Genomic DNA, 24,037 nt, shown 5'->3' with positions numbered 1-24,037 from the left:
TTACAATAAAGCCTTCCAATCCCTTCTTAGTGTTAACAAACTCGGGTCCAAAAATCAATACTTGAGAGAGACAAATGTTGCTTTTCATCAGAATGCTGGCCGTCTGGGGAGACGGTGGACTCAGTGTTCCTCCAAAGCCACCTCTGAAGAGTCGGTTCAACCATGGAAGTTTTAAAGGGAAAGCTTGAGCTTGGGGAATCCATCTCTTTTCTACAAGGCCTGCTCTTTGTCTCAAACCTCATCTTTCAAGGTTTTTCACTGATAATCAGCCCAGGCAAAGCGTGGTCAGGGTCTTATGTTCTTGATATGGCTGACAAGAATGTGTAGGGAGTCTGAGGGTATAAGGTAGATTGCCTTTCCCAGCATGGTTTTGTGTCAGGGTTACACTAACCTCAATTAACATGATGAATGTTCTTTCCTTCCTAATCCCAGAATCTACTCAGATAAACTAAGGGATTTATGTGTTGCTTTTTTTTTTTTAAAGCTAGGGACAGCTTGGAACAAGCTGAGAACCCATATTTTCTGAAGTCCACTTTGTGATAAATAATTAAAAAACCGAATAAGGGCACCCAATACAATAATATAAATGAACTGATAAGTACATATAATCTGGAGTATACTTAAGAAAAGCAGACATCTCAAATTCATAGAAACAGAAAGTAGAATGGTGGTTACCAGAGGCTGTAGGAAAGAGGAAATGAAGAGTTGTTTAATGGGTATAATTTCAGTTTTTCGAGGTGAAAAAGTTCCAGAGATCAACTGCACAATACTTAAAATTACTGAACTGTACACTTAAAAATGGCCAAGGCGATTAAAAAAAAAGAAAATCAGATATATCAAGCTGACATGGGGAATTTATTTCGTAGAAAAGCAACATCAAGAGAATGTCACACAACCCTAGTATGTCTAAAGTACTATATATAAAAATGACAGTTTGCTTATAACGACAACACTGAAGCACTGAAAGATACCAAAGTACTTTCTGAATCCAAGAAGTCAATTTATACCCAGTATGGTTTTCATGTCCTTATATATCTTGAAATTCTAATACACTGACTGAGGTAAACCAGATAACCAGAACATCCAATAATATAACTTTGGGTGATACACAGCTTGGTGATATCCAAGTCTTGGCAATACAAAAACTTACTCAAACTAACCTGGTATATCTCCACATAAATATTTTAAAATTCCAAATTCTTGGTCAAGTGATATATTTTGCTTGAATTCATTAAATATATTTAGATGTCTCTATTATATGAAGTTAAATGTAAAACTAAATTAGTAAAAAGTGCTGTGGTTTTATGGGAACAGTAATATGCTAACAAAAATGATTATGAATGTACTCTGTATTAGTACTGCCTTTTTTTCATTTAAATTTAAATTTTCTCCTATTTTATAACCAGTTTTGGGATTTATTTTTATAAGAAATCTATGTCTTCTCAATTCACACAGATTCTGCTCTCTTTCTCCTTATTTCTAAGCTGAAGTTCAGTTTAAGCTTTATCAGTATCTTAGGCTTCATGCGTATTCTTAATCCTAAATACCAGCAGTTCTTCAGAGGCCTAAAATCCAGCATGTGAATTATTGTATTAAATTAGTTCTAGAAAAAACATTAAAGACATCTTTCCCTGAAATATACAGAACATGTCATGCCAAATCTCTTGTTTATACAATAAACTGGTAATATTGGTAAATTGCACATACAGCTTATATTCCCAAAATAGAATAACTTAAATATTTAACGTACCTTTATGTTACCACCATAACTGACCTTATAGGCATAACAAACGGCAATATTCAATACAAAAATCACAAAATTCACAAACCTTAAATGCTACGTATCACAGCATACAAGCTCATCTCCCTATGACCTATTCAAACTATGGACAGCAAACTACAGCTTTCTTAAGCTACTCTAGCATTAATACCCTAATTAGAAATTTATACGAAACACAATTTTATGTTCGAATATGGAAATAAGCAACATAATTCCAAAACCCAAAAGTATTCCAGCATTCTGTAAAAAGAAATATCCCCAGCGGCTACATCCATGGTCACTAGCATCATTGTGCAGCATCTCAGGTACCTTAAAGAAAAAAAAAGAAGAGCAACATTTAAGTTTTTAGAACCATAGATCAGTTTTTAGAAGAATTTGCAGGACAGCATACCAGCTTTACAAGTAGCTGGATATACTATGGGTCAATCCCCTAAAACATGACCACAAACATACTGACTCTGGCTAATAATGTCACACCGTATTTCCTAGCAGTTTAATTAACAATGATTATTCATGCTCTGCTCAGCAAGTCAAAATTTATATTGGTCCAAGTTTGCTCCACTGTAAAACAGAGAGCTATACCAGTTCCTCTGCTTATTGCCCACATCTGGATATAACACAGGGCTCACTTTGAAGTTCAGAGATACAGAAACCTTATACCATATGAAATATAATTTTAGCAGTTAAGATTCGCTGAGATTGTTATGTGGACTTTGGTAACAAAAAGATATGACTCCTTTGTCCATTAATAAGGACACTTTAAGCATTCTGAAGTACACACAGTATGCGAACAGCATGTAGCTTGTACCAGGTTTCCTAAAAGTCTACAGATAATTCAATGCTTGATTACTAAAGCTCTACTCTTAAAAATAGACACATCAAAAGGGATAAATATTTTTGTGTATCCTAATACACATTAGGATGGACAAAAATGTGCTTGTGAGCAACAATCCAAAAAGATAAACTATAAAGGATCTGTATTTTGTGTGCTACCTACAGAAACACTTCTCACTGCTATATTTAATCTACAGCTTTTTAAAAATGAGATTACATTCAACATTTTCTCTGTATCACTGTTAGCCAATTCTGTAATCTGACTTATTAAAAACTTACCATATCAACTAGAGCAACATACATGAATAAGCCAGCAGTAAGTGCAAATATCCACATAGAAACATTTTCAGCATAATGACCAATGAAAATTCCCGTTGCCATTCCAAGATACGCCAGCATGGCTGACAAAGCATTATAGAGAACAGCCTGCTTAACAGTCATGCCAGCCTTGAGTAAAACCGCAAAGTCACCTTTAACAGAAAAAAAAAAGGGGAGGGGAGGAAGTAGTTGAAAAATCATTTTTAAGGTACGTACTCAAAAGACTTCCCAGATTTAAGAAATTCTCCAAATTTTTTTGAGGGAAAAATATATAAAGCAAAATAAAGAATTACCCAGTTCTAACAGTATTAATCAGTGTAAATCATCCTAACGGCTTTATAAATTATCTTTTATCCGAAGTTTTTCTTAAGGCTCCCACTTTGTCAATGAATGTCAGTAAACACCACGAATCTACTGTTGTGTTCCTGCGTGGTCTTCGAGGAGCTTTGAATTGGCCACAAAGAAGGAAGAGGCGAGCAGAGAACACATATGAAAAGATCAGCACATGATAAAGGTAATATGTAATTAAGAGCTGAAGAGTCTAATGTTCTGGTTATAAAAGGAGAAAAAAAGAAATTAAGACAAGAATAGTTAAGAGGGGCTTCATGGAGCATGAAGGATCTAGAATGTGGAACACAGACCAGACATTGAGGATTGTAAACACTAAGCAGGAAGGTGGGAGGCCTTCTAAATGGCAGAACACATGTCAAAGAACAGAAGTGAAAATGGCATTATAGGTGTAATAAGGTGAACAAGAAAAACAAGGACATGATCTGGGAACCAGAACAATTCTGGGAAAGTTTTAAGTTCCGGTGACAGAGAAAAAGAATATTCAAAACGCAATGCATCGGCTTCTCTTTTCTTTAGCGCCAATGAAATTCTCTTTGTCAATTTCTGTCAGTGGAATATGGTTTTTTTAGATTCCTGTGGTCCTATTCATATTGTGTGTATGAAGAAAACGATCACTGATGTCACCAGTACAGGAAGATATGCTGGTACAGGAAGGTATCTGGTAGGGAAGGAGACAAGAAAAGGGACCCAGGCATCTCTTTGGCGACCCCACGTAGGCAACTGTGTAATCGTAATCATAGGGTTAGAATTATGGCTGGAAACAAACTTGTCCTCAGTAAGAGAAGAAAGCTAGCTAGGTTAGTAAACCTATGAAAAGGCATAAAAGTTATGAGGAAGCTCGCTGGAGCTATCATTAGCAAAAGCCGGTGACACTGAGACACTTTACCCGCCTGGAAAATACCATTTGTAGGGTTTGCTTACCTAATTCATGAGGCAACTCATGACAAAACACAGCAACAGAGGTACTCAAACCACTTGATAAACCTTCAGTGAAAGCAGCACCTGTGTAAGAATCACTAATTATTCTGTGGGTATTTTTTAATCTTATCAGCATACAAAATTAGGTAAAAGAATCAACTATATTCTGGTTGTGAGTAAACAGAACTTTCTCAACTGCTCTCGATCTTTTTCTTTAGTAATCTTAGATTACATTGCAACTAGGTTTAAAATTTCCCAAAGGAGCACAAGCAGGTATGACTGAGAAGGGAAGGTTCCCCTATGCTTTAAAGTGATTAAATGATCTCATACAAACCTTAGAAGTAACTGGTACACTTAAAACACTTATTTAAAAATATAAAATAAACTGATTTTTTTAAGGAAAAAAAAACAAACCTCAGCAGTCAAGGGTACAAATATGTTCCCTGGCCTCAGAGGAATTTACTATGTAATTAGACTTTTTTACATTCATTCTTTCACTGTCTCATAAGGAAGGTCTAAGACAAATAGTTCCCTGCTTTTAAAACGTAACACATTATACAACTGACTGCTTACAAACCGTGACTGAGCACTTGCACATCCTCCCTTGTCACTTACGCCGCACACAGTACAGAGGAGGAAGAGCACCAGGCTCCCAGGGAGCCAAGGCCCAGGCTCATCTCAGCTGGGCTACAGCACTGCCCTCTCCCGCAAGCAGTTCACCTTGCCGGGGTTCGGCTGCCTAACCTGTAATTACTTCCATGGTTCCTCCTAGCCCTAAGTTAGTATAATTTGTAAACATTCTATTATCTCCCAGTTGTAGCATAACAATTTAATAGCAAAAATTCTGTAATTCTTCTTTGGGTAGAGATTAGTAATTAAATTTGTCAGATAGATGAAGATTCTTTTAGTATAATAGAAAAGATTATGGAAAAGATTCTTTTACTTTAATAAATACTGTTTATATTGCAGATAAGAGAACTTAAACATATTTGGGGGAAAAAAAACTCACATGTGCTTCAAACAGCTTAGAGTCTCATCTTTAAGATCTTGAAAATTAAAACAACTTTTGGTAGCTACAGTTTAGTAATGGGCCAAGCACATTTTTTAGCATTTTATCTGACCTGACATTTATCAAGTACTTTGTTGTCAAAGCAGCCAAAGAAGAAATAACATTTTGATACTCTTAGAAGTTAATAGCCTTATCAAACCAACCTACTTTCTGTTAAAATAAGACTGGTAGTCTAATGTGACATTTTCAAAGTCAACCAACAAGGGACAAATATGTAGACATATACCAATGGCTAGGCCATCGCTGAAATTGTGCAGGCCATCCCCCATTATCACCATCCATGCCAACGTGGCGATGCCCGCATCCTTCAGCTCCTCCCGAGAGTAGCGCTGACTGTGACTGTGGGGGTGATGGTTCTGGTGGTGGTGGTGATGGAGAATATGATGGTAGTCGTGATGGTGATGAATGAGATCATCCGACTGGCCGAGAGTATCATGGAAATGCGAATGGCATTTATTCTTGCACCCTCTGGGCACGTATTCGTTGTAGACTTCCTGTGGATGAGCATGAGCTATCATGACTTCCTCTTCTTCCAAGATTGCTGGCTGTTGAGAATCAAAGTGGGAGGGCTCTTGTGAGTCGGCTCGCAAATAGCCTTCAGGTCCTAGGTGTAAAGATAAAGGACATTGGGACAAAGTGAAACAGCTATGGACACATCTCAAACATCCCCACTGACAACTAAAGTCAGCAAAAGATCTTAAAGCATGGCGACTCTCTCACACATACCTGGCAGAACTAGACATTACAGTATTGTTGATGAAAAACATCATAGATTTTAGTGATTTTAGTAATTAAATGATCTCACATATTAAAAATGGATTTTAAATGTTAACTTTCAATAACTATCCCCAGATCCTCCCTTAACTTCTTCAGTCTCCCTGTATTTTTAAAGACGACTTTTTTCCTGATCACAAAAGACACTCATACCTATTTTAGAAAAAATATTCTATTTTAGATATTTAAAGTATTTTAGAAAAATATTTAAGAAAAATACTGAAAATAAGAAATAAAAACCATGCATAACCCTATCATCTTATTTCCTGCTTTTCAAAGGGCAAAATTCAAGGAAAAATAGAAGAACCTGAATTACCATCATCACCAAGAAACATTTATTATCTATCTGTGTAAAGAAAAGTAAATTGCAACAATAAGATTTTGTCTTTTCTTTCTCCTGTATATGGGTATCAGCTTTCTTGGGCGCATTCCTGATACTAGTCCAATTCTAGAACAGCTACTTCCTTTCACTGTTACAGATTTCACCGGAGCCCCGATACAAAAGCTGAAGACAGAATAGATGCAGGAAGACAAGTGAGAGTGTTTTATTTGCTCTGAACAGAAGAGCAGCATGCTGGAAGACAAAGGGTGGACAAGACACCTTACACATATGCAGAAGCAATGATGGTTTTTCTTCTTCCGCAATCAGCAACCATCTATTGAGTACCTACTCTGGTCCAGATACCGGGCCAGGCATTGGGCCAGTGGAGCATGACAAAGTCCCTGCCTTCAAGAACTTATGTTCCTGCGGGAAAACAGCCACTTAACAAAGAAACAAATGTATAAATAAGGTAATCTACAGCATTGAAAAGCATGGGAAGAAAACAGAAAAGGGTTATATGAAGGAGCATGACTGGGAGCCCTTTATATTGGGGTCTCTCAGTACAAAAGGCCTCTGAGAAGATATTTGAGTTGAGATCAGAACAATGGGGGGCTGGGGGGAGAGTATAGCTCAAGTGGTAGAGTGCATGCTTAGCATGCACAAGGTCCTGGGTTCAATCCCCAGTACCTCCATTAAAAATAAATCTAATTAGCTCCTCCACCCCACCAAAAATAAATAGATAAATAAAATAATACAATAATAAATAATTTTTTTTTAAAAGAACAGAAGAAATTTACGTGAAGATGTGGGAGAAGAGCACTCCAAGCAGAGGAAACAGTGAGTGCCAGGCCCTGAGACAGACCTAGTGTTCTCACAGGATGCAAAGGAGGCCAGTGAGGCTAGACGGAATGAACCACTGGGGAGAGTAGAGGGCAGGACAGGACTTTGAAGGTCGTTGTGAGGTGTTTGGTTTAAAATTTTAATCTTAACCAAGTCTGTCCAACATAAAATGCCAAGCTAACAGTCAGGTTACAGGAAAAATAGTAACTTTACAGCAGAGAAACATGGCAGAATCAACCCTAGCCAAGTGATCAAAATGAACACCACCCATATGTGACAAGAGCATCACGTCCAGTGACACACCAGGTTGCTGAAAAGGATACAGTACCATTTGTGGTCTTCCTGCCCAAACAGATCAACTTAATGAAAAAAATTAAACCCCAAATAAGGGGCAACTAGATGCAACATTTGATCCTGAATTGTACTCTGGATCAATTTTTTCCTTTTGGGGGTCGGTGGGGAGTATAAAGGATTAATTAATCGGAAAAATACAAAAAAGGTCTCTAGACCAGAAAATGGCATTGTATCGGCATTAATTTCCTGATATTGATAATGTAACTACAAGAGAATGGATGTTCTTTTTCTTAGGAAACATAAATTAAGCATTTAGGGGTCAAGCAGCATCATGTTTGTAACTTATTCTCAAATGGTTTAGAAAAAAAAAGTGTGCGTATGTCTACAAGAGAAAGAATGATTAAGTGTAGGTAAAATAACTGGGGAGTACAGGAAAGGGGCACAGGAAGTTTTGGAACTTTTCCCTAAGTCTGTGTTTACCTCAAAATAAAAAATTATGGAAAAGAGATGTAAATACATATAGAAACAATGAACTCACTGGCAAATTAAAAAAAAAAATACTAGTTTAAAAAAAAAAAAAAAGGAGTGGAGGGGTGGGAGGATATGGTCCAATCTCTTCCAGACAGTCCACGCTGCCTGCAAATCACAGAGCAGTGAATTTCCTCCAACTCTCAGATTCATAAGGACTTACGATCATCTGCATCTACTTTCTCCTCATTTGTTGAAAGCTGAGATTCATACTTGGACAGCTGCTTCTTAATCTCAACATCATCATCACTTTCAGGTTTTTTCTGATTCTACAATAGCAAGGGAAAGCAATACTTTAAAATAGTTGGTTTACTTATGCACACCTCTTTAAATAAACAGTTAAGCAAAAGACTTCATAGAAAAAGACATCAGAGTAACAAAATAAACTTCATCTAAGGGCAGGGTCTGTACTTAACTTGCACAGCACTGAGTAGTTTGTTTTAGGAATAAACTGTCCAGAAAGGTTAAGAATTAATGCCTCAGTAATGTGAAAGAAAAATTATACATCCATCTTTCTGAATGTTCCCTAGGTCCTATGGTCTAAACTTGGTCTTACACAAACAACACCGCCTCCCCTGGGGAGCTTGTGAGAAATGCACAACCTCAGGCCACACGCCAGACCTAATGAACTAGAATGTGGATTTTAACTAGATCTCCAGACCCAGCTAGAGTCATTTCCTCCAGGCATTTAGTGATCTGCTAACCAATTCCCTGGTTTCTTCTATGCCTTTGGACACTGAAACTCATACTTTTTATTAGCTTACAACTATACTGTGACACTGACACGTATGTTACTAAAACTAAAATACTCTTCCTGTAATAAAATACCAACAACAAGTTTTCTCTTTTTAAATAAATCTCTATTAGTTAGCCTTGAATTTATCACTGGGTTAACCATCTGAATTGGTATTGGTATTCAGATAGTTAACCCCGTGATACTGGGTTATTGTCCATATCTCTGAGCCCAAGGATAAAGTTCACTGTTTTAACAATGGTGCCTGTGTATTATTTAGTTATATAGAAGATAATATTCAGGATAATGAAAACTGTCACAAAAATAATAGATTTCTTACTGGCAATATTTTTGAATAAGACTTAAATGATCACCACCATAGATGGGATTTCATTCAAGCTTTAAAAGCATATAAAATACCTGTACATTCTTAGGTTATAAGAGTTTTTAAAGACAAGCACTGACAAATCTTTATACTAGCACTTAGCATAGTGCTGCAGAGAAAGTACTTAAATATTTGTGCAAATAAATGAACTAAGGGTATTTTAAATCACTTCAGTTGATGCTTTATTTCTTGTTGGGCAATGACCCTCTCTAGAACATATAGTTTGAAACCATTTCATTCATTCTGTATTAAGAGCCTATAACGTTCCCTAAGCTGAATGCTGGCAACACGTTGTAAAACAAGACACACAAAGTCCTTGTTCTTATGGAGCTTATCACCTGCAGGGAGGGAGGCTGTACAAAGATAATGATTATTCAAGTCTTTGATGTCAATTTTCGATACATTTTACAAAGGAAAAACACAGAGGGCTATGAGTGTATGGTAACATGACCTAAGGAAGCCCCAGGATGAGATTCCTTGAGGAAGTGATACTTATACTGAGACTTAAAGACGAGCAGCGGTTTGCTGGAAAGGGTGGGAAGGGAGGGGGATGTGGGAGGGCGCGAAAGCAGGAAGGAGCCAGCTGCTTTCTAAACTGAAAGGAGTGCAAGGTAGTGGGGGCCTACCAGGTCTGGGGGAGACCAGAGAACGCAAACCACTTGAAAAGTTGTGGACTTTGTCCTAAAAGCAAATGAGAAGCACTAAAGAAAGGACTTTAAGTAGCGCTGTCCAACCTCAACAGATTTTCGTTTAAACAAATCACTCTGCCTGCTCTTCTCTGGATTGGGAGAAGACAACAAAATAATGTAGACAGGCCAGTTATAGGAAGCAACTGCTGTCACCCAGGTAGGAGATAAGCCTGGCGTGGGCCAGGATGACATCAAGGAAGACAGAGAGAACTGAAAAACCTCTGGGTATTTTTAATGGAACTAAGTTGGATATGAGGATGAGGGAGATTCACAGATGACCCTCACGGTTCCAGCATGGGCAATAACATTTACTGGTAGAAAGAAAGTTTGAAGTTGAACTATTATAAGGGTCTCACCATATTAAGTATGAGATATAAACCTAATTTGAATACAGAGATTTCAGACTGACATATATTTGCAGGTAATCTAAAACTGGGATATACAGAAATTCCCAGGGGTGCAGGACAGACGTCTTAAGGGAAATCCTAGGTAAAACGTTCTGTTACGGGTCTGAAGAACTCCCAATACTTACCATACAATGAATAGTTCTTTCCTTTCTGAGAACCAAATGAGATTAAAAACTGTTAAGTAACACTAAGATCTGGATGCCTCTGAAAAAAGATAAACTCAATATATTCTAAAAAAGTAAGAGAAGATTTAATGTTTGCAAAACTCCTGTGGAAATCTTTGTCTAGAAATCATACTTACTTGCCATTGAATGTTTCTTATACATGCAACAAATATTTACCAATCCATCTATTATGTGCCAGACACTATTCTAGCCATTGGAGATAGAGCAGTAACTAAGACGGAGAGGTCCTAGAACTTACATATGAGTAGAAATTATTTTAGAACAGAGATTATTAAGCTTTTTTGACTACAATCTATAGAAATATACATAATCTATTCTAACATTACTGTTTCATTAAAAAGACTGGTCACAATGCAAGATTGATTTCTCAACTCACAAGAGTCTGAAAAATATTGTTTTGTCTTGTAAAATTTGAAAATTAAATTGAAATTGGAATGCTAAATAAATTATGGCCTTTGAAACAGAAACACAGTAAAACAAATAAACACAAACAATTCCCTGCTCCCCAAAACTTAAAAATGATCCTTTTTTTTTTCCCCCACAAAGGTAAGAACAATCCCAGAGAATGTAAAGATATATCCTTAAACTCATCCAAGTGAAGCAACAGGGACAACGGGAACATGGAAGATGACTTCCTGGATTAAGAATGAGTAAGCTATTGTTATTTCACTTCTCCCCTCAAAATTCAGGTCCCGTAAAGGTCCTAATTTTGGAATTTGAGATTTTAGTGAATGTAAAATCTATAGGGGCAAATATTCACAGGGTGGAGGAGGCTACTCTTCTGTTCATGCATGCACTTGTTTCCCAAAAGAAGCACTGTGCTCAGTAAGAATCAACTATGTTAGTTTCCAAACCTCTTCCTGCCAACTATGGCTGTTACTGCAACTGCACAATTTAATTACATATTACCCAAACTATGAAATGACGGTGAGGATAGTTATTTCTATGAAAACTTAAGTTGACTGCTTTGGAAGGACTCACAGGCAAGTTGCTTAAAGACTTTAAAAAGGCTATTAAATTACATAAGGCAACCGCTGTATAAAATCTTTTGTATTTCCAAAATCTAGTTTCTGTACTCAAAATAGCTTTACAAGTGTGTAACCTCTTGCTCAATTTCAGAGAAACCAGAATTGGAAATTGAGATAAAGCAGCATGGCTGTAGAGAAAAAACTGATCACTCAGAACTCCAACTCAAAGGAAATCTTGGTCAACATCAAATGATCAGAAATATGAGTCCACAAACGTTTTAAGATAAACTGTCTAAGATGTGTACATGTTATTTTTAAGAGTCCCCATTAGGACAGTCTTTTGACTGACTTGCTCGGTCACATCAGATAGGAAGAGGCAGATAACCAAAGGCAACTCAAAAGATATTTTTACCAGAAACAGAGGGCACACTGTTGAGCTTCATACTATTTTCTGAGTGGCAGTTTGCAAAGGACAAGTCTTTCAAACAAAGTAGAATATTCAACTACTGGGTGAGTAATTTAAAGTTAATCCATGATACTTTTTCTTGAACCACTTTATTGAGGTATGACTGACATATAAAAAGCTGCACATATTTAATGTATACAACTCAACGAGTCTGGGGATAAGGGTACACCTATGAAACCACTGCCACCACCAATGCCATAATCATGACGCTTCTGGTCCTCAAGGCCCTGCGTGTGCCTTTTCGTCATTTATACAGGTATTTATTCTTGCCTTTCTTACCCTCTTGTGACTTTGAGGGGAACACTGAGCATAGAGAACTCCAGGGTGGTAAAGATACACAACTGTTCTCCATGAATGCCTCTGGGAGCAAAAAGACCCTGAACTTCCTCTCAAATGAAGATCGTACCCCCTGGACAAGCTCTGCCAACACTTTAGTTCAAGTACTACTCTAAACAACTGCCCGATGTACAGTCAGGATTCGATATACTTTTTCTTACCTTTTTTTTCTTATCTTTAAATTGCTTGATCAACGTGAGCACATGTTCAACAAGAAACATGAAATACAAGCCTCCCAGTGCTGTCAGACCTTTCCACGTGGAATCAAAATAGGAACTTTCTTCTATGTTTTGAGAAGAGAGATGGCTGAAAAGCGGCCCTCTCTTCATTTCCATCGCTTGCTCTTCATGGCTGTGACTATGGTGGTGACTTGCATGAGACTAAAGGCAAAATAATATGGACTTAATAAATTCATTAGTTCACACATGTCGGAAAAATTGGCTAAAATAATTAACATCAAATTTGAAATCATTCAGAATCAGGCAATTGATGTGATACTTCGGAATGAGGGGAAGTTTAGGGTATTAAAAATAAAGCGGCCAACAAGCAGCAGCGACCTAGAGCTTAAAGTATGTAATAGCACTAAGTAGAGTGAATCTGTTTAGTGTAAAGACAGATTCATTCCCCAATGACCCTCATAATATATAGGCAGTGGGTATTTCCAATGTTTTTCCGTGGCCACAAATAACAGGCAACTGCCAGAATTAAGAGGTGTATGATGTCTACTGCTAATACTTCCAGCTGAAAGGCCCCTACCACAGCCATCAGTGTGCTTCCAGGAAGCCAGGCTGGGTGATAGGCCCTGGTGGCACCTGAGATCCAGGTGCAGCCGAGTGCAGCAGAACTTCTGCCACTGCATGTTGGGAACCAGGTGTGGTGCACAGCAATACAGGTGAGACTGGGGGCCCACAGGGTATTACCCCCAACATCTGCTGCTCTGTGCAGCAGGTATTCCTGAACATCTGCCATCTGGTGGCTGGGGAGCTGTTTTTTGAGTACATAAAGAGTCACATTTTTTATTTCTGTGACAACTACACTAATATGTAAGCAGATAATTCACATTGTTGCAGTCTGCCACAGTACTAATATCTGAGTAGAATCTGTCTCCTTTTATTAACTGGGTCCCAAAAAGTTAAATAAAGCTGCATTTAGTAAATTCCCTTTAAAGAGAAAAGTAAAAAAAGAATGTGTATTAAGATCTAGCACAAAAATGAAGCTTTCATTTACCAAATGTATTTTAAAATCTACTCTTTGAAACCAAATTTCTAACCTTTTATATATATCAATACAAAGACTTCCAGTACAAACCAAAAATATACACACACATGCATATTTAATACTGAATAACAATAAAACACACTAATAGGACAAATTACTGAACTTACATGTGGAAGAAGGTGTAAAAAAGCATCACCACTCAATGTTCCAACAGCCAATGCCACAAGGAAACTCAGGAGAAACTTGAAAAACACCCGATTCATGAGAGGTACTAAGATAACACCCAGCAAAGACAGGAAACTGATGATGGAAATGGCTATAAAGCCACCAACCCAAGCTGTCAAATAAAACAAAACAAAACAAAGCAAAAGAAAAAGCATACAGTTGATAAACTTTAAAAGAGACTGTGGAGTCGCATAAAGCACCTTGTAAAAGCAAGGAAACTTTTACAAACAAAAGAAATACAAACTCAGTGAAACAGGACTGCGGTAACAGACCAAGAACCAAGAAACTGGATCAAAAGAACAGTCTGACTGAACCGTCCAGGCACAGGCATAAACCTAGTGGAAAATTCTTCAGCTGGGCCTAAAGGGAGGGGAAGACATGGTTACCAAGGATAAACTAGCTCACTTGGGAACTGAGTTTTCAGACTCCCATAACAGCTGAATTATGAGAGAGAGGAAAGCACTAGGGAAAAAAGGAAGGAAGGAAGAAGGAAGACAGGAAGAAAAAAGGAAACCAGAACTGAATAGTATCTTCAATAAACAAAGCAATCATTTCATTATAGTTTTTGAGCAATGCAACTCTACACTATAGCAGGGCATGTCTAGTCTCATTTACGAATAATATACCAGAATTAGACTCCTAAACAGCAGATTAACTCTGACCTTCCTCCAAACAGGGTAATGACATATAAAGAGCCCAAATTTTGAATGATCCTGACACATCCTGTGGGAGGACCTCTCATAATTTACAATCTAAGTTTCATTTTCTGGTTTTTGTTTTTGTTTTTGTTTTTTTAAGGGTAAGGCTAACATACTTGCTTTCTTCACATTGAAGGCAAAGAACAATCAAAATGACATATTTGGAATTATGCTGAAAAATGAATAGGTTGATGTGAATGTAAGGAAATGTACAATATAAACGTATCTCTTGGAAACAATTTTTATGTAAAAAAGGCAATTTTACCTATTTGTAAAGAATTGCTCTTTGGAGGGATCTCGGCTTTCTTTTCACTCGTCGTATGAATCAGACATGATCTAGCATCAATCTGATTGATGATGGCTGGGCAGAGATAGTTGAACTCGGTTGCATTCAGTGGAACCTGGATGCCCATGCCATGAGAGGTAAGCAGCTTTGACGCGTTAAAACACTGAGGAAAATGAAGCAGTGAAGTCACTCAAAGGCATTCCCATTAGAGAATCCAAAACAGTTTTTTGATGATGCAACACCCTTTCCTTACTGAAGCTACTTCTTTATTTTTTTAAGTTAAGGTGAATCAAAACCAACTTTTGTTTTGAGTACTCTGGAGCTTGCCTCAAGCTACCTGGAGATTCGATGTCACACGAGTGGCATCCCGTCGCTTCTGCCTATTCTTGGGAGAAGCAGTCCCATCACTAGTCACCTCGGGAGAAAGCCTCATGTGGAAAAGGCTGGAGGGTGAACGGCCTTTCACAAGCCTGTTAACTCACTGTGTAAATCTTTTAAGGAAATGAGCTTTAATTTTGAGATGGGGTTAATTAGAGATTGAGAAATACGCTGTTTTAGTACTAACGCTACCCTACCTGGCCTAGACAAGCCCAAGACACGTCACTCTGCCAGCAATGACTGTACTTGCAAAAACTTAGCTCAGTTCTGTCTACAGACCTAGCAAAATAATGCTCTACAAGAGAACATTAAGTTATGTAGATTACTCCTGTGGAGGGCAAGGCTGGTTAATAAAACAAACCTGTACTGGCAGGCAGCTGTTTTAACAGTCTAATGAGATGACAGGCTTAGTTTGAAGAGACTCTCCTCCGGGTAATCTAAGCTCCTCTTCTCGCCAAAAAATTGGGTAGCACCTATTTCTTATCTTATGTAAAGTTAAACTCCCACACTTCCTGGCCAGTACTGCTCAGAACAAACTCTATCACTAGTGTCGCTATGGGAATGACCATGAGTAGGATTATCCCAGATTTACTATGGTCATGTGATGGTTTGAATGAAGTACTTAAGTTCTGCCTATTAACATAAACCAACGACTTCCTTGTTCTTGGTATCTCTCAGACAAGGCAAACCGTGTACAATCTGGAAGTCTAATTCTAGAAAAAAACCACATGAACTCAGAGCCTCACTGCCCAGATTTTTTTTTACTTGTCTAGCACATCACTCTTGGTAGCAGCTCCAATTTCAATCACCCCACAAACCACAGCGATCTCTCTGCGAAGGAGGTAAAGCTGCTTTTCTTGCATTCTTCAGCCCTTTCAGCCACACCTTTCCCCAAACCATGAATTCTAACTCCTGCTTGTTTGACTTTCTGTTTTTTATTAGTAGTATTCATCTTTAAAGATTTTCTACAAAAATAACTTTGATATCTGCTTTCTATACTTATTTTGAATTCTATATTAGAAAAAGTTTTAGCAGGTGGCACTATTCTTATCAAAGAACCACCCCCAAGTTTTATATCAGGAATGTTTACAACACCGTATGGACACTCTGAGGTAAGTGCCTTGCTGAGAAAGAAATTTCCTTCTCAATGAAGTCACCACTTTATTTTCATTTTAAACTCCTTAGAACTGAGATAGAATGGCAAAGACAGCACAGACAAGCAGGCATATTGATTAAAATAAAATACTCATCTTACCTCCTGAGTATTTTCGTTTGTGCTTCTGGAATACATAAAGCCTTTCCTGGGCTCACTCACAGATTCATTTGTTTTCCTACTAGGCAGCCAGCTCACCCGGCTCTTTTCTGTGATACTGGGTGGAGTGGAACTGTTCACATCTTTGGGGAGAAGTTTTCCATGTTTTGGAGTTTCTACCGTCTCTAGAAAGTGAGTTCCTTCAGAGACAGCATTATATACCGTTGAGGTCACTTCACTAGCACCAACACCATCCTTGATTAAAATATTCCTTCTACTATTGGTATGTTCTGATCGGTGAGATCCTTTTCCCTGGCTGTTTTTAGGATCTTTACTTGAACTATCAGAGTCATGGTCGGGGCAAAGAGTTTTCCGATTATTTTTACTGGAAGCAGCATGGTTATGGTGAGAGTGGTGCTCATGGTCAGAGTGATGCTCGTGGTCATGGTGAATATGGATTCTTTTAATCTTATCTATGCCTATATTCTGAAGCAATTTTCTGAACCCTTCAACTGACAAGGAATTGTTTTCTCCATAGCGATGGAAAAGCTGCTGTAGATGATGTTGTTGCGTGGTAACAGCCAAGTCAACATTAATGCCAGATTCCCAATTCGGAATAATTTTCTCAGTGGTCTGAGGGAAAGCAGTGGCTGGTCCTACTTCATGAAGGGGATGTGTGACTGACAGGGTGACGGTCAGGATCAAGATTACAGATAAATTCCTCGCCATTGTACTTTCCTAAAGAAGACAAAAAAAAAAAATCCTTGTCTTCACTTACAAAACAATTTGAATTCGAAATCTCATGCCAAAAACTGATGTCTAATCAAATGATCAAGTTTTACAGAGCATCATCCAATGTGACCAGTATAGTGCTAGGTACTGTGAAAATACAGAGAACTGGAGACCTAGGCTCTATTCCTGCATTGTTAAAACATGTGAAACTACTGGAGAGCAGTTGAGCGCTAGGACTCTGTGATTAGCACTGTAAAAGCAACAGTAATTCCGGGGCTGGAGGGATCCATGTGGTCACAGCCATACTGGCAACTTCTTAGTGTTTAGAACAATTTGAAACAAAACCTAACTACCTCCACCACCACCATCATTTCACAGAACAACCTTTAAACGTCAAAAAAAAAAGTAGAAACAAGCAATCTCAGAATAAGTCGTAACAAAATTTTTTTCTTAAACTATATATAAATCAATTTAAGGCTTCTTTCTCCCAATTTCAATCCTCAAAGGTACCCAATTTTGTCAGTTTCTTATGCATCCCTGGTACATACTCAGGTTGATGTGTGCATCAACCACACAAAAGGGATCTTTTTTCCCCCACTCAACAAGACATCTTTCCATGTCAGTACATATAAAGCGAACTCATTCTTTTGAACGACCGCACAGTAACAGTTCTTAAAGTTAAAATTTTTTACCGTATGGCTCTTATGTTGCTATAGACTTACGAAGTTTTTATCATAGTCTATCACACATTCAAATAAGTGTTTGGAACCAAAGTCCTATGCTCTGAAGAGGAGTTAAGAATCCAGCTGAGCCTTGAAAAGCAGAATTCAGTTAAGCAGAGGAAAGTATAGTCCAGTTGAGCAGATAGCCCAATATCTCAGGACCCGGCCAGCAGATAGATGTCCAGAACCAATGGTGGGTGGTGACCGTGACCAAACTCCCCTGCCTCCAGTGAAAGGGGCAGAGGTCAGGCTCTGGAGTGAGACAAGGGCGAGGGGCAACCTAGCTCCACCACTTTCTTCTGTTCTTCCTTGGATTAGGCAAAGCTGGTAAAATCTATTTTATAGGGTATTAGGAAAACCACATGAACGGATGTATGTGGAAGTGCTCCACACGCTATCAGCAATGTTGCACAACTGCTGATCATACTGTGGAAAATGGAAGTACATATTACTACCACAGGGCTAGACTCCTAAAAGAACAATCCTCGTGGTCGGAAGTTTTAATAGGCATTAGAGAACCATTTAGAAATCATTCGCCGAAGAGGGACAAGGAGCAGGGTATGTGGGGACAACCACAGACGAAAGGCTCGGGGGAAGCTTCGTGCCTTTCTCCAGGAAGGATGCTTAAGGCGGTCCCGGACCTTCCAGCGGATCTCCTTCCCTGCGAGACCGCGTGTGTTGGAGAAAAGAAAGCCGAAAGAGCCTGGAGAAAGGGGAGAGTGAATAAAACGGGAAGAGGACACAAAACTGCTTCTAAGGGCTTCTTATTTTTAAACATGACTACCTTCTTCGAAAATGAGATGAACAGGACAAACCGTTTCCTTAGAAAGTCCGTCGTTGGACCCCGAAGCCCATCTGTGCACCCCAAACTGGGAAGTCTGGCCTCCACGGGCAGCGGGACTCCCCTCTCCGCCCGCCACTCCCGGACCCGCGGGACTCACCTCTCTGCGGCCTCGGCCCGGTCCCACGCGCCGGTTCAGTTCCCGCCGGCGATCCGAAGGGCTCAGAACCGGCCAGTGCTTCTCTCCCTAGAAACCTCTACAGGGCACGGATAAGCGGCGGTCTCATCTGCTCGCCTGCCCCTCGGTCGGGGTACCGCCGCGCAGCCACCGGGAAGCCGCGCCTCACGCGCCCTTGCCTCCCGGCAGCAGGAGGACAATTACTAATTACCGCCGCGCTCAGCGCGCCGCCGGGAACCACCGCCTCCGCCGGCCATGACTGCGGGGCATGCGCAGTGCGGCGCGATCCCGTCCTGGATAGGCGGATCCGCGCGTCCGCCTGTTCGTCGGCGCCGCGGGGCTGGCAGGGGCGGGGCGGAGACGCGGTCCCGGCGGGCTGTAAGCGCCGAGACTAATTGGGTGCCCTCTCCTCGAGCCCTTCCACGGCCCTGCCTCTGTGAGGCCCAAGGCTCGCTATACAAGGCTCTCCGTCGGGCCGGCCCTGTTCCCTGCTGGGAGCCGGCCGTGAGGGGCAGCGAGACGTTCCTGCCGCTGCCCCGGCACACGAGCCCCGGGTTTTTGTGGAGGTTGTTGAGCTGTACCGGTCGGGTCTTCGAGCCCGGGACGGGACGTGCTTGTGCCCTGGGTCACGAGACAGGAGACGAACGCCGGTAGACGCAGCCGGGAACTCGGGACCATTCGGGCCGCGGAGCAGGGCGGGGCCGGCGGGGCGGGGCAGAGGCCGTCCCGCCCCCGGTCGCCTCGGAAACGCGGTGCGGATACGCCAGCGGGAGAGGCGGCCGGCGAGCAGTTCCGCTCCGAGGGCGGAAGTGCGCGCCCGGGTTTCGGCCGCTGACCAGCCAGCAACATGGTGGCTCCCGTACTGGAGACCTCTCACGTGTTTTGCTGCCCGAACCGGGTGCGGGGAGCCCTGAGCTGGAGCTCCGGGCCCGGAGGACTTCTGGCCTTCGGCACGTCCTGTTCCGTGGTGCTCTATGACCCTCAGGTAATAGAGGTGGCCATTTTCCCGACCCCGTGTGCTTCTGGGGCCGAATCTGCTGGGTGCACTCGGGGAGCACTATAGACGCTGTTCCGGTGCGTGGAGACCCGCTGTGCGGTCGGGTCCGCTTCAGGGTCGGTGTCTACGGGAGGAGTCTCGCTCTGGCACACGGGACTGTCCTCTCGCGGCTTCGGGCCCTGCGTCAGCCTGGGGTCGCCTTGTCCTCCCAGTGGCCTGTTAGCTCCAGGTGGAAACTCATAGGATGACAACCGTTTCTGAAGCCTTCTGTGGGAATTGTAGAATCAGCTTGGGTTTGAAAAGATTTGCAGTTTAAGTATGGGTTAAAGCCATCACACAGATGCTATCTCATTTCTCTATTTCCCTCATTGCTATTTAATAAACTTGTCTTGAATTTCAAAGAAATATTACTTGTATTTTAACTCCGGAAAGGGACATTTTAAAGAAAGTGCCGTTGGGGCAAAGGTCATAGGGGATGAGGATTCTAAGCAGTAAGTATGAGGCAGGACTTACCCATTCCCCCAGTCGATTATTTTCTTGGCCCTTTCCCTGCTAAACTTCTCAAGTGACTAGTTTCTGCATCCGTCCCAGAGTTCATTATGACCCCATTCCCACTGGCTAATTTTGGGTAATACAGTTAACGTTGCCTTTCAAAAGGAGTGTCAGTATAAAAAGTAAAGTGCTGGAAATTAAAATACAGTGCAGGAGATAGCTATATGTGTTTCTTGTTGTACTGCTTTATTAATTTGATTAAAAATTCCATCATCTTCATACCCTTTGCAGATTCAAACTTACAAATTAAATAGTGGTATTCCTTTCTCCTATCTTGAGCTTGCTTGCCTCCGAATTTTTGTTTCTTGTTATTGCCTTGCACTCTTAACAGGTAAGAGAGAGCACTTAAAATGAATGCTAAACTTTATAGTGGCCATTAACCAAGGAGTGACTCAGCTGTAGAAGCCTGTCTTTCTGCAGCCGTTTAGGTTTAGTGGATTTGTGCTCAAGCCTTCTATCACATTTTTATTTTTAATGATAACCTGGTGGCCAGCTTAGAGGATTTTAACTTCAAAAAAAGAAATGTATGGAGCCTAAAAAGTACGCACTTTGTTTTGTTAAATATTTGTCGTCTGGGCATTTAATTAAGTGTAGAAAAAAGAGCATGTCAAATGCTAAAATAAAATTTTGGAGATGTCTGTTCAGCAAACTCGAGGATCCTTTATGGGCTAGCCTTGGACTGGGTGGTGATGACACAGATAATGGGTAATAACTCCTGCCCATCAAGGAATTCTCTTTCTAGTGAGGGAGACAATGAACTACTTTAAATTGTTTCCCAGCCTCAAATAACCCGTATGTGAAATATATTGATTTATGCACATTTACCTCTGTATGAGAATTCCAGTTCACATATAAGCAGATGTGAACCTGTTTGTTATCAACAGAAAAAGGGGCTGTAAAGAGGAGAGCTCGGTAGGCATGGAGTCTTCAGCAGTTGGGGATATAAGGAAAGCCCAAATGTGGAGTGATGTTGGTGAAAGCTATAATCTGAGGGACTTCTAGGAACCTGGCCGGAGACCCTGAAAGGGATCTAATGTCTGAGGATCTTAGTAGTTGTGTCCTGGTGAGTTTGTGCCCTTAAAGCTGAAGAACTCAACACCAGATCAGCCATGGCACGCTAAGTGAGCCATGAATTTGTATCTGTTTCCTTTATTGAAGGTTTTTTGTTTTTGTTTTTGTTTTTGTTTTTTTTGTCAACAAAACGCTCAAAATTGGTGCAAGCATGGTAGAAATAGGCCCTGAGACCTGTGGGAGCACATGTCCTTGTCTAGTTTGGGGTTTTAAGAAGGCTTCCCAGACGAGAAGAGGATAGTGGTAAGTGAATGTGGAGTGAGGGGAAAAGGGCAGGAATGAATTAAAGTGAATGGATGATTTGAGCCATGGTTAAAAGTTTATGAATTAAGGAAGGTAATTCTGTTTGAAGTAATCCTAAACTTCTTATCAGCGTCAAGATCACTGAAATCTGATTTTTGTTAATTTATTAATTCCTCTGTAGGATCAATTTGAGTTTACTAACTGGTGTCTTCTTCTCTAAAGAAAAGGGTTGTTATTACCAACCTGAATGGGCACACTGCTCGAGTCAATTGCATACAGTGGATTTGTAAACAGGATGGTTGTAAGTATTAATTGGACTTCTCTTAATTGAGGGTTAGCTTATCTGATATTATGCAACTGGAAAACCGAAAAATGGTATGACCAATGATATATCTGACCCATACTTTTACTTTATAGCAGTTGAAGCATGGAAACACAGCAGTGCTTAGGGTGAGAGTAGAGGCAGGCCCTGACTGAGGCCACTGTTGCCCACAGTTTTTGATCAAAAGCATGTAAGCAGGGCCTGTGTTGGAGTTCAGGCTAGGATTCAGAAGATTTGGCTTGTAGGTCTGTTTTTGCCACAGACAAGCTATAGCTTTTTTTGTTTGTTTGTTTTTTTAAGGCGGGACATTACATCTCTTTTGACCCCAGTTTGCATCTTAGTAACATTGGAAAAGTAAAGGCTTGGGCTGAATCAGGGGACCCTAAGATTCATGACACCTGTGAGGTCAAAATTATTTTCAGAATAATACTAAGAAGGTATTCCTAGGTTTTATAATCATTCTGTCACAAGTGTATAGTGCCATTTTCTGGTGGCTACATGATTTGTGATATTGCAACAGATTTAACACAGAAGCAGATAGGAAAATCCGGCTAAATTCTAGTATGTCTGTTAAAGAGATTTGCAGAAATATGAAGCAGTGCCTTTCTTACTAATTTTTTGTTTTGGAAAATACAGGGTTCTCCCCTCCCCCCATAAAAGTGTTATTTATGTTAACATGTAATGGGGTTTATTGTTTTTAAGTAAACTAATAAGTATTTTTCAAATTTCTCAGTTTTAATTTCTAATGTGGTTAATCTTGGTACATATAGCCTATGTAAACAAAAGGTCTCTGGGGTTTCAAAAAAAAATTTAAGAGTGTAAAAGAGTTCTGATATTAAAAAATTGGAGAATTGCTAGACTAGATTGTCTCCAGGTCTCTTCTGTTTCTAAGATTCTGTGGCTCCAGAATTTTTAATTAACATCTTTTTTAGGTGGGCTTCTAAAATCCAATGGAATTTTCCCAAATGTCTTAAATATACCTACTATAGTATTCTTATGGACTCTGCATTAATTTTATTTTTTTATTCCATAAATATGTATGGAGAGCATTCTGAGCCAGGCACAAATGCAGAATTTCCTGAATTCTGTGAAATTCGTATCATTTACTATGATTTTATCTGTGACATTAAAGAAAAGTTTTAATCTACTTATTTCAGCTGGTAGTGCAAGAATGACATTAGGTCAGTAAAGACCATTAAATAGTATAAAGAGTAGCTGTTAGTGCAGGTATTAAAACAATTGCAATTATATTAATTGCCATGAAATGTCATCAAAGACTACATGGATCTCAATATAGGGATTGGTTATAAAATATTAATTTGGGCTTGTATATTTTATCTTCCCATTAAAAGTAAGGTTACATAAAATGAATTGCTTGTGTATCACTGTAATCTCTAACCATTATGATTGATTTCCTCAGAACTGGACTCTCCTGTCAGGTAATTCAGGTATTCTTTCTAGGGCATGTATCACTGATATAAAATTTAAATAATACCATTTCATATTTTTAAAATGTCTGATTCTTAACATGTTACCTTCATGCACCTTAAGAGTAATTGTCAAAATCATGCAGTTAGGTAAGTGACTTAATTTCTATGACATATGAAGAAATTAAAACCCAAGATCACAGCTGGCTGGCAGCAGGATTAGGACATAAATCTGCGACTTCTGAGTACAAATCTAATGTTCTTTAGGCAATCCCCCAGCTGCTTTGCCTTCGTTAGGCCAGAAGAAACAAATAAATGGAAAATCCAAACCTAAGTTATTGGTTATATGATTTTCCCTGTTTTGGTTCTTAATCCTTTTCTTCTGTCATCAACAGGAAGTTGTAAATGTTTGAAAGAGCTATTCTGAAATATATATCAGATCTCAAAAATACGTGCTATACTTGGTAGGAGCAGCTGACTGTAATGTCTCCTATATGTTATTTCTGCCGAAAGTGTTTAGCCTGAATCTTACGAGGAAACAGCCAGACCTACCCAGATTGAGGAACATTCTGCAAAACAACTGGCCTGGACTCTCATTGTCACAAAAAAAAAGAAGGGACTGGGAAACTATTCAAGATTAAAGGAGATGGAAAAGATGTGACAACCAAATGTGCAATGTGTGGTCCTTAGATTCTGAGCTTAAAAAAGTTTTAAAACACATTACTGGGACAATCTGGGGAAATTTTAATATGGCTTAT

At 39.8% G+C, this 24,037-nt stretch overlaps 2 protein-coding genes across 2 annotated transcripts in view; one reads left to right on the top strand and one right to left on the bottom strand.

Moving 5' to 3' along the window:
* Positions 1–836: 836 nt before the first annotated feature.
* On the bottom strand, positions 837–19,212 carry SLC39A6 (solute carrier family 39 member 6). Its single transcript, XM_006202318.4, has 10 exons — positions 18,650–19,212; positions 16,258–16,992; positions 14,604–14,787; positions 13,583–13,752; positions 12,359–12,577; positions 8,192–8,297; positions 5,497–5,874; positions 4,205–4,285; positions 2,894–3,084; positions 837–2,089 (listed from the first exon to the last, which is right to left on the bottom strand). The coding sequence occupies exons 2-10, from the start codon at positions 16,981–16,983 to the stop codon at positions 1,937–1,939; spliced, it is 2,208 nt and encodes a 735-aa protein (XP_006202380.1). The 5' UTR covers positions 16,984–16,992; positions 18,650–19,212; the 3' UTR covers positions 837–1,936.
* Positions 19,213–19,364: 152 nt separating this feature from the next.
* The window catches only part of ELP2 (elongator acetyltransferase complex subunit 2), a 32,130-nt gene continuing 27,457 nt past the window's right edge, over positions 19,365–24,037 (top strand). The window contains exons 1-2 of the mRNA XM_006202319.4: positions 19,365–19,652; positions 21,753–21,831. Of these exons, the coding sequence (XP_006202381.2) occupies positions 19,515–19,652; positions 21,753–21,831 (217 nt within the window). The 5' untranslated portion in view covers positions 19,365–19,514. The remainder of the gene's footprint in view (positions 19,653–21,752; positions 21,832–24,037) is intronic.

Source organism: Vicugna pacos, chromosome 24 (assembly GCF_048564905.1).
Source record: "Vicugna pacos chromosome 24, VicPac4, whole genome shotgun sequence".
Classification (NCBI taxonomy): domain Eukaryota; kingdom Metazoa; phylum Chordata; class Mammalia; order Artiodactyla; family Camelidae; genus Vicugna; species Vicugna pacos.
The sequence above is the reverse complement of the archived record's forward strand: the minus strand, read 5'-3'. Positions and strand labels throughout refer to the sequence as shown.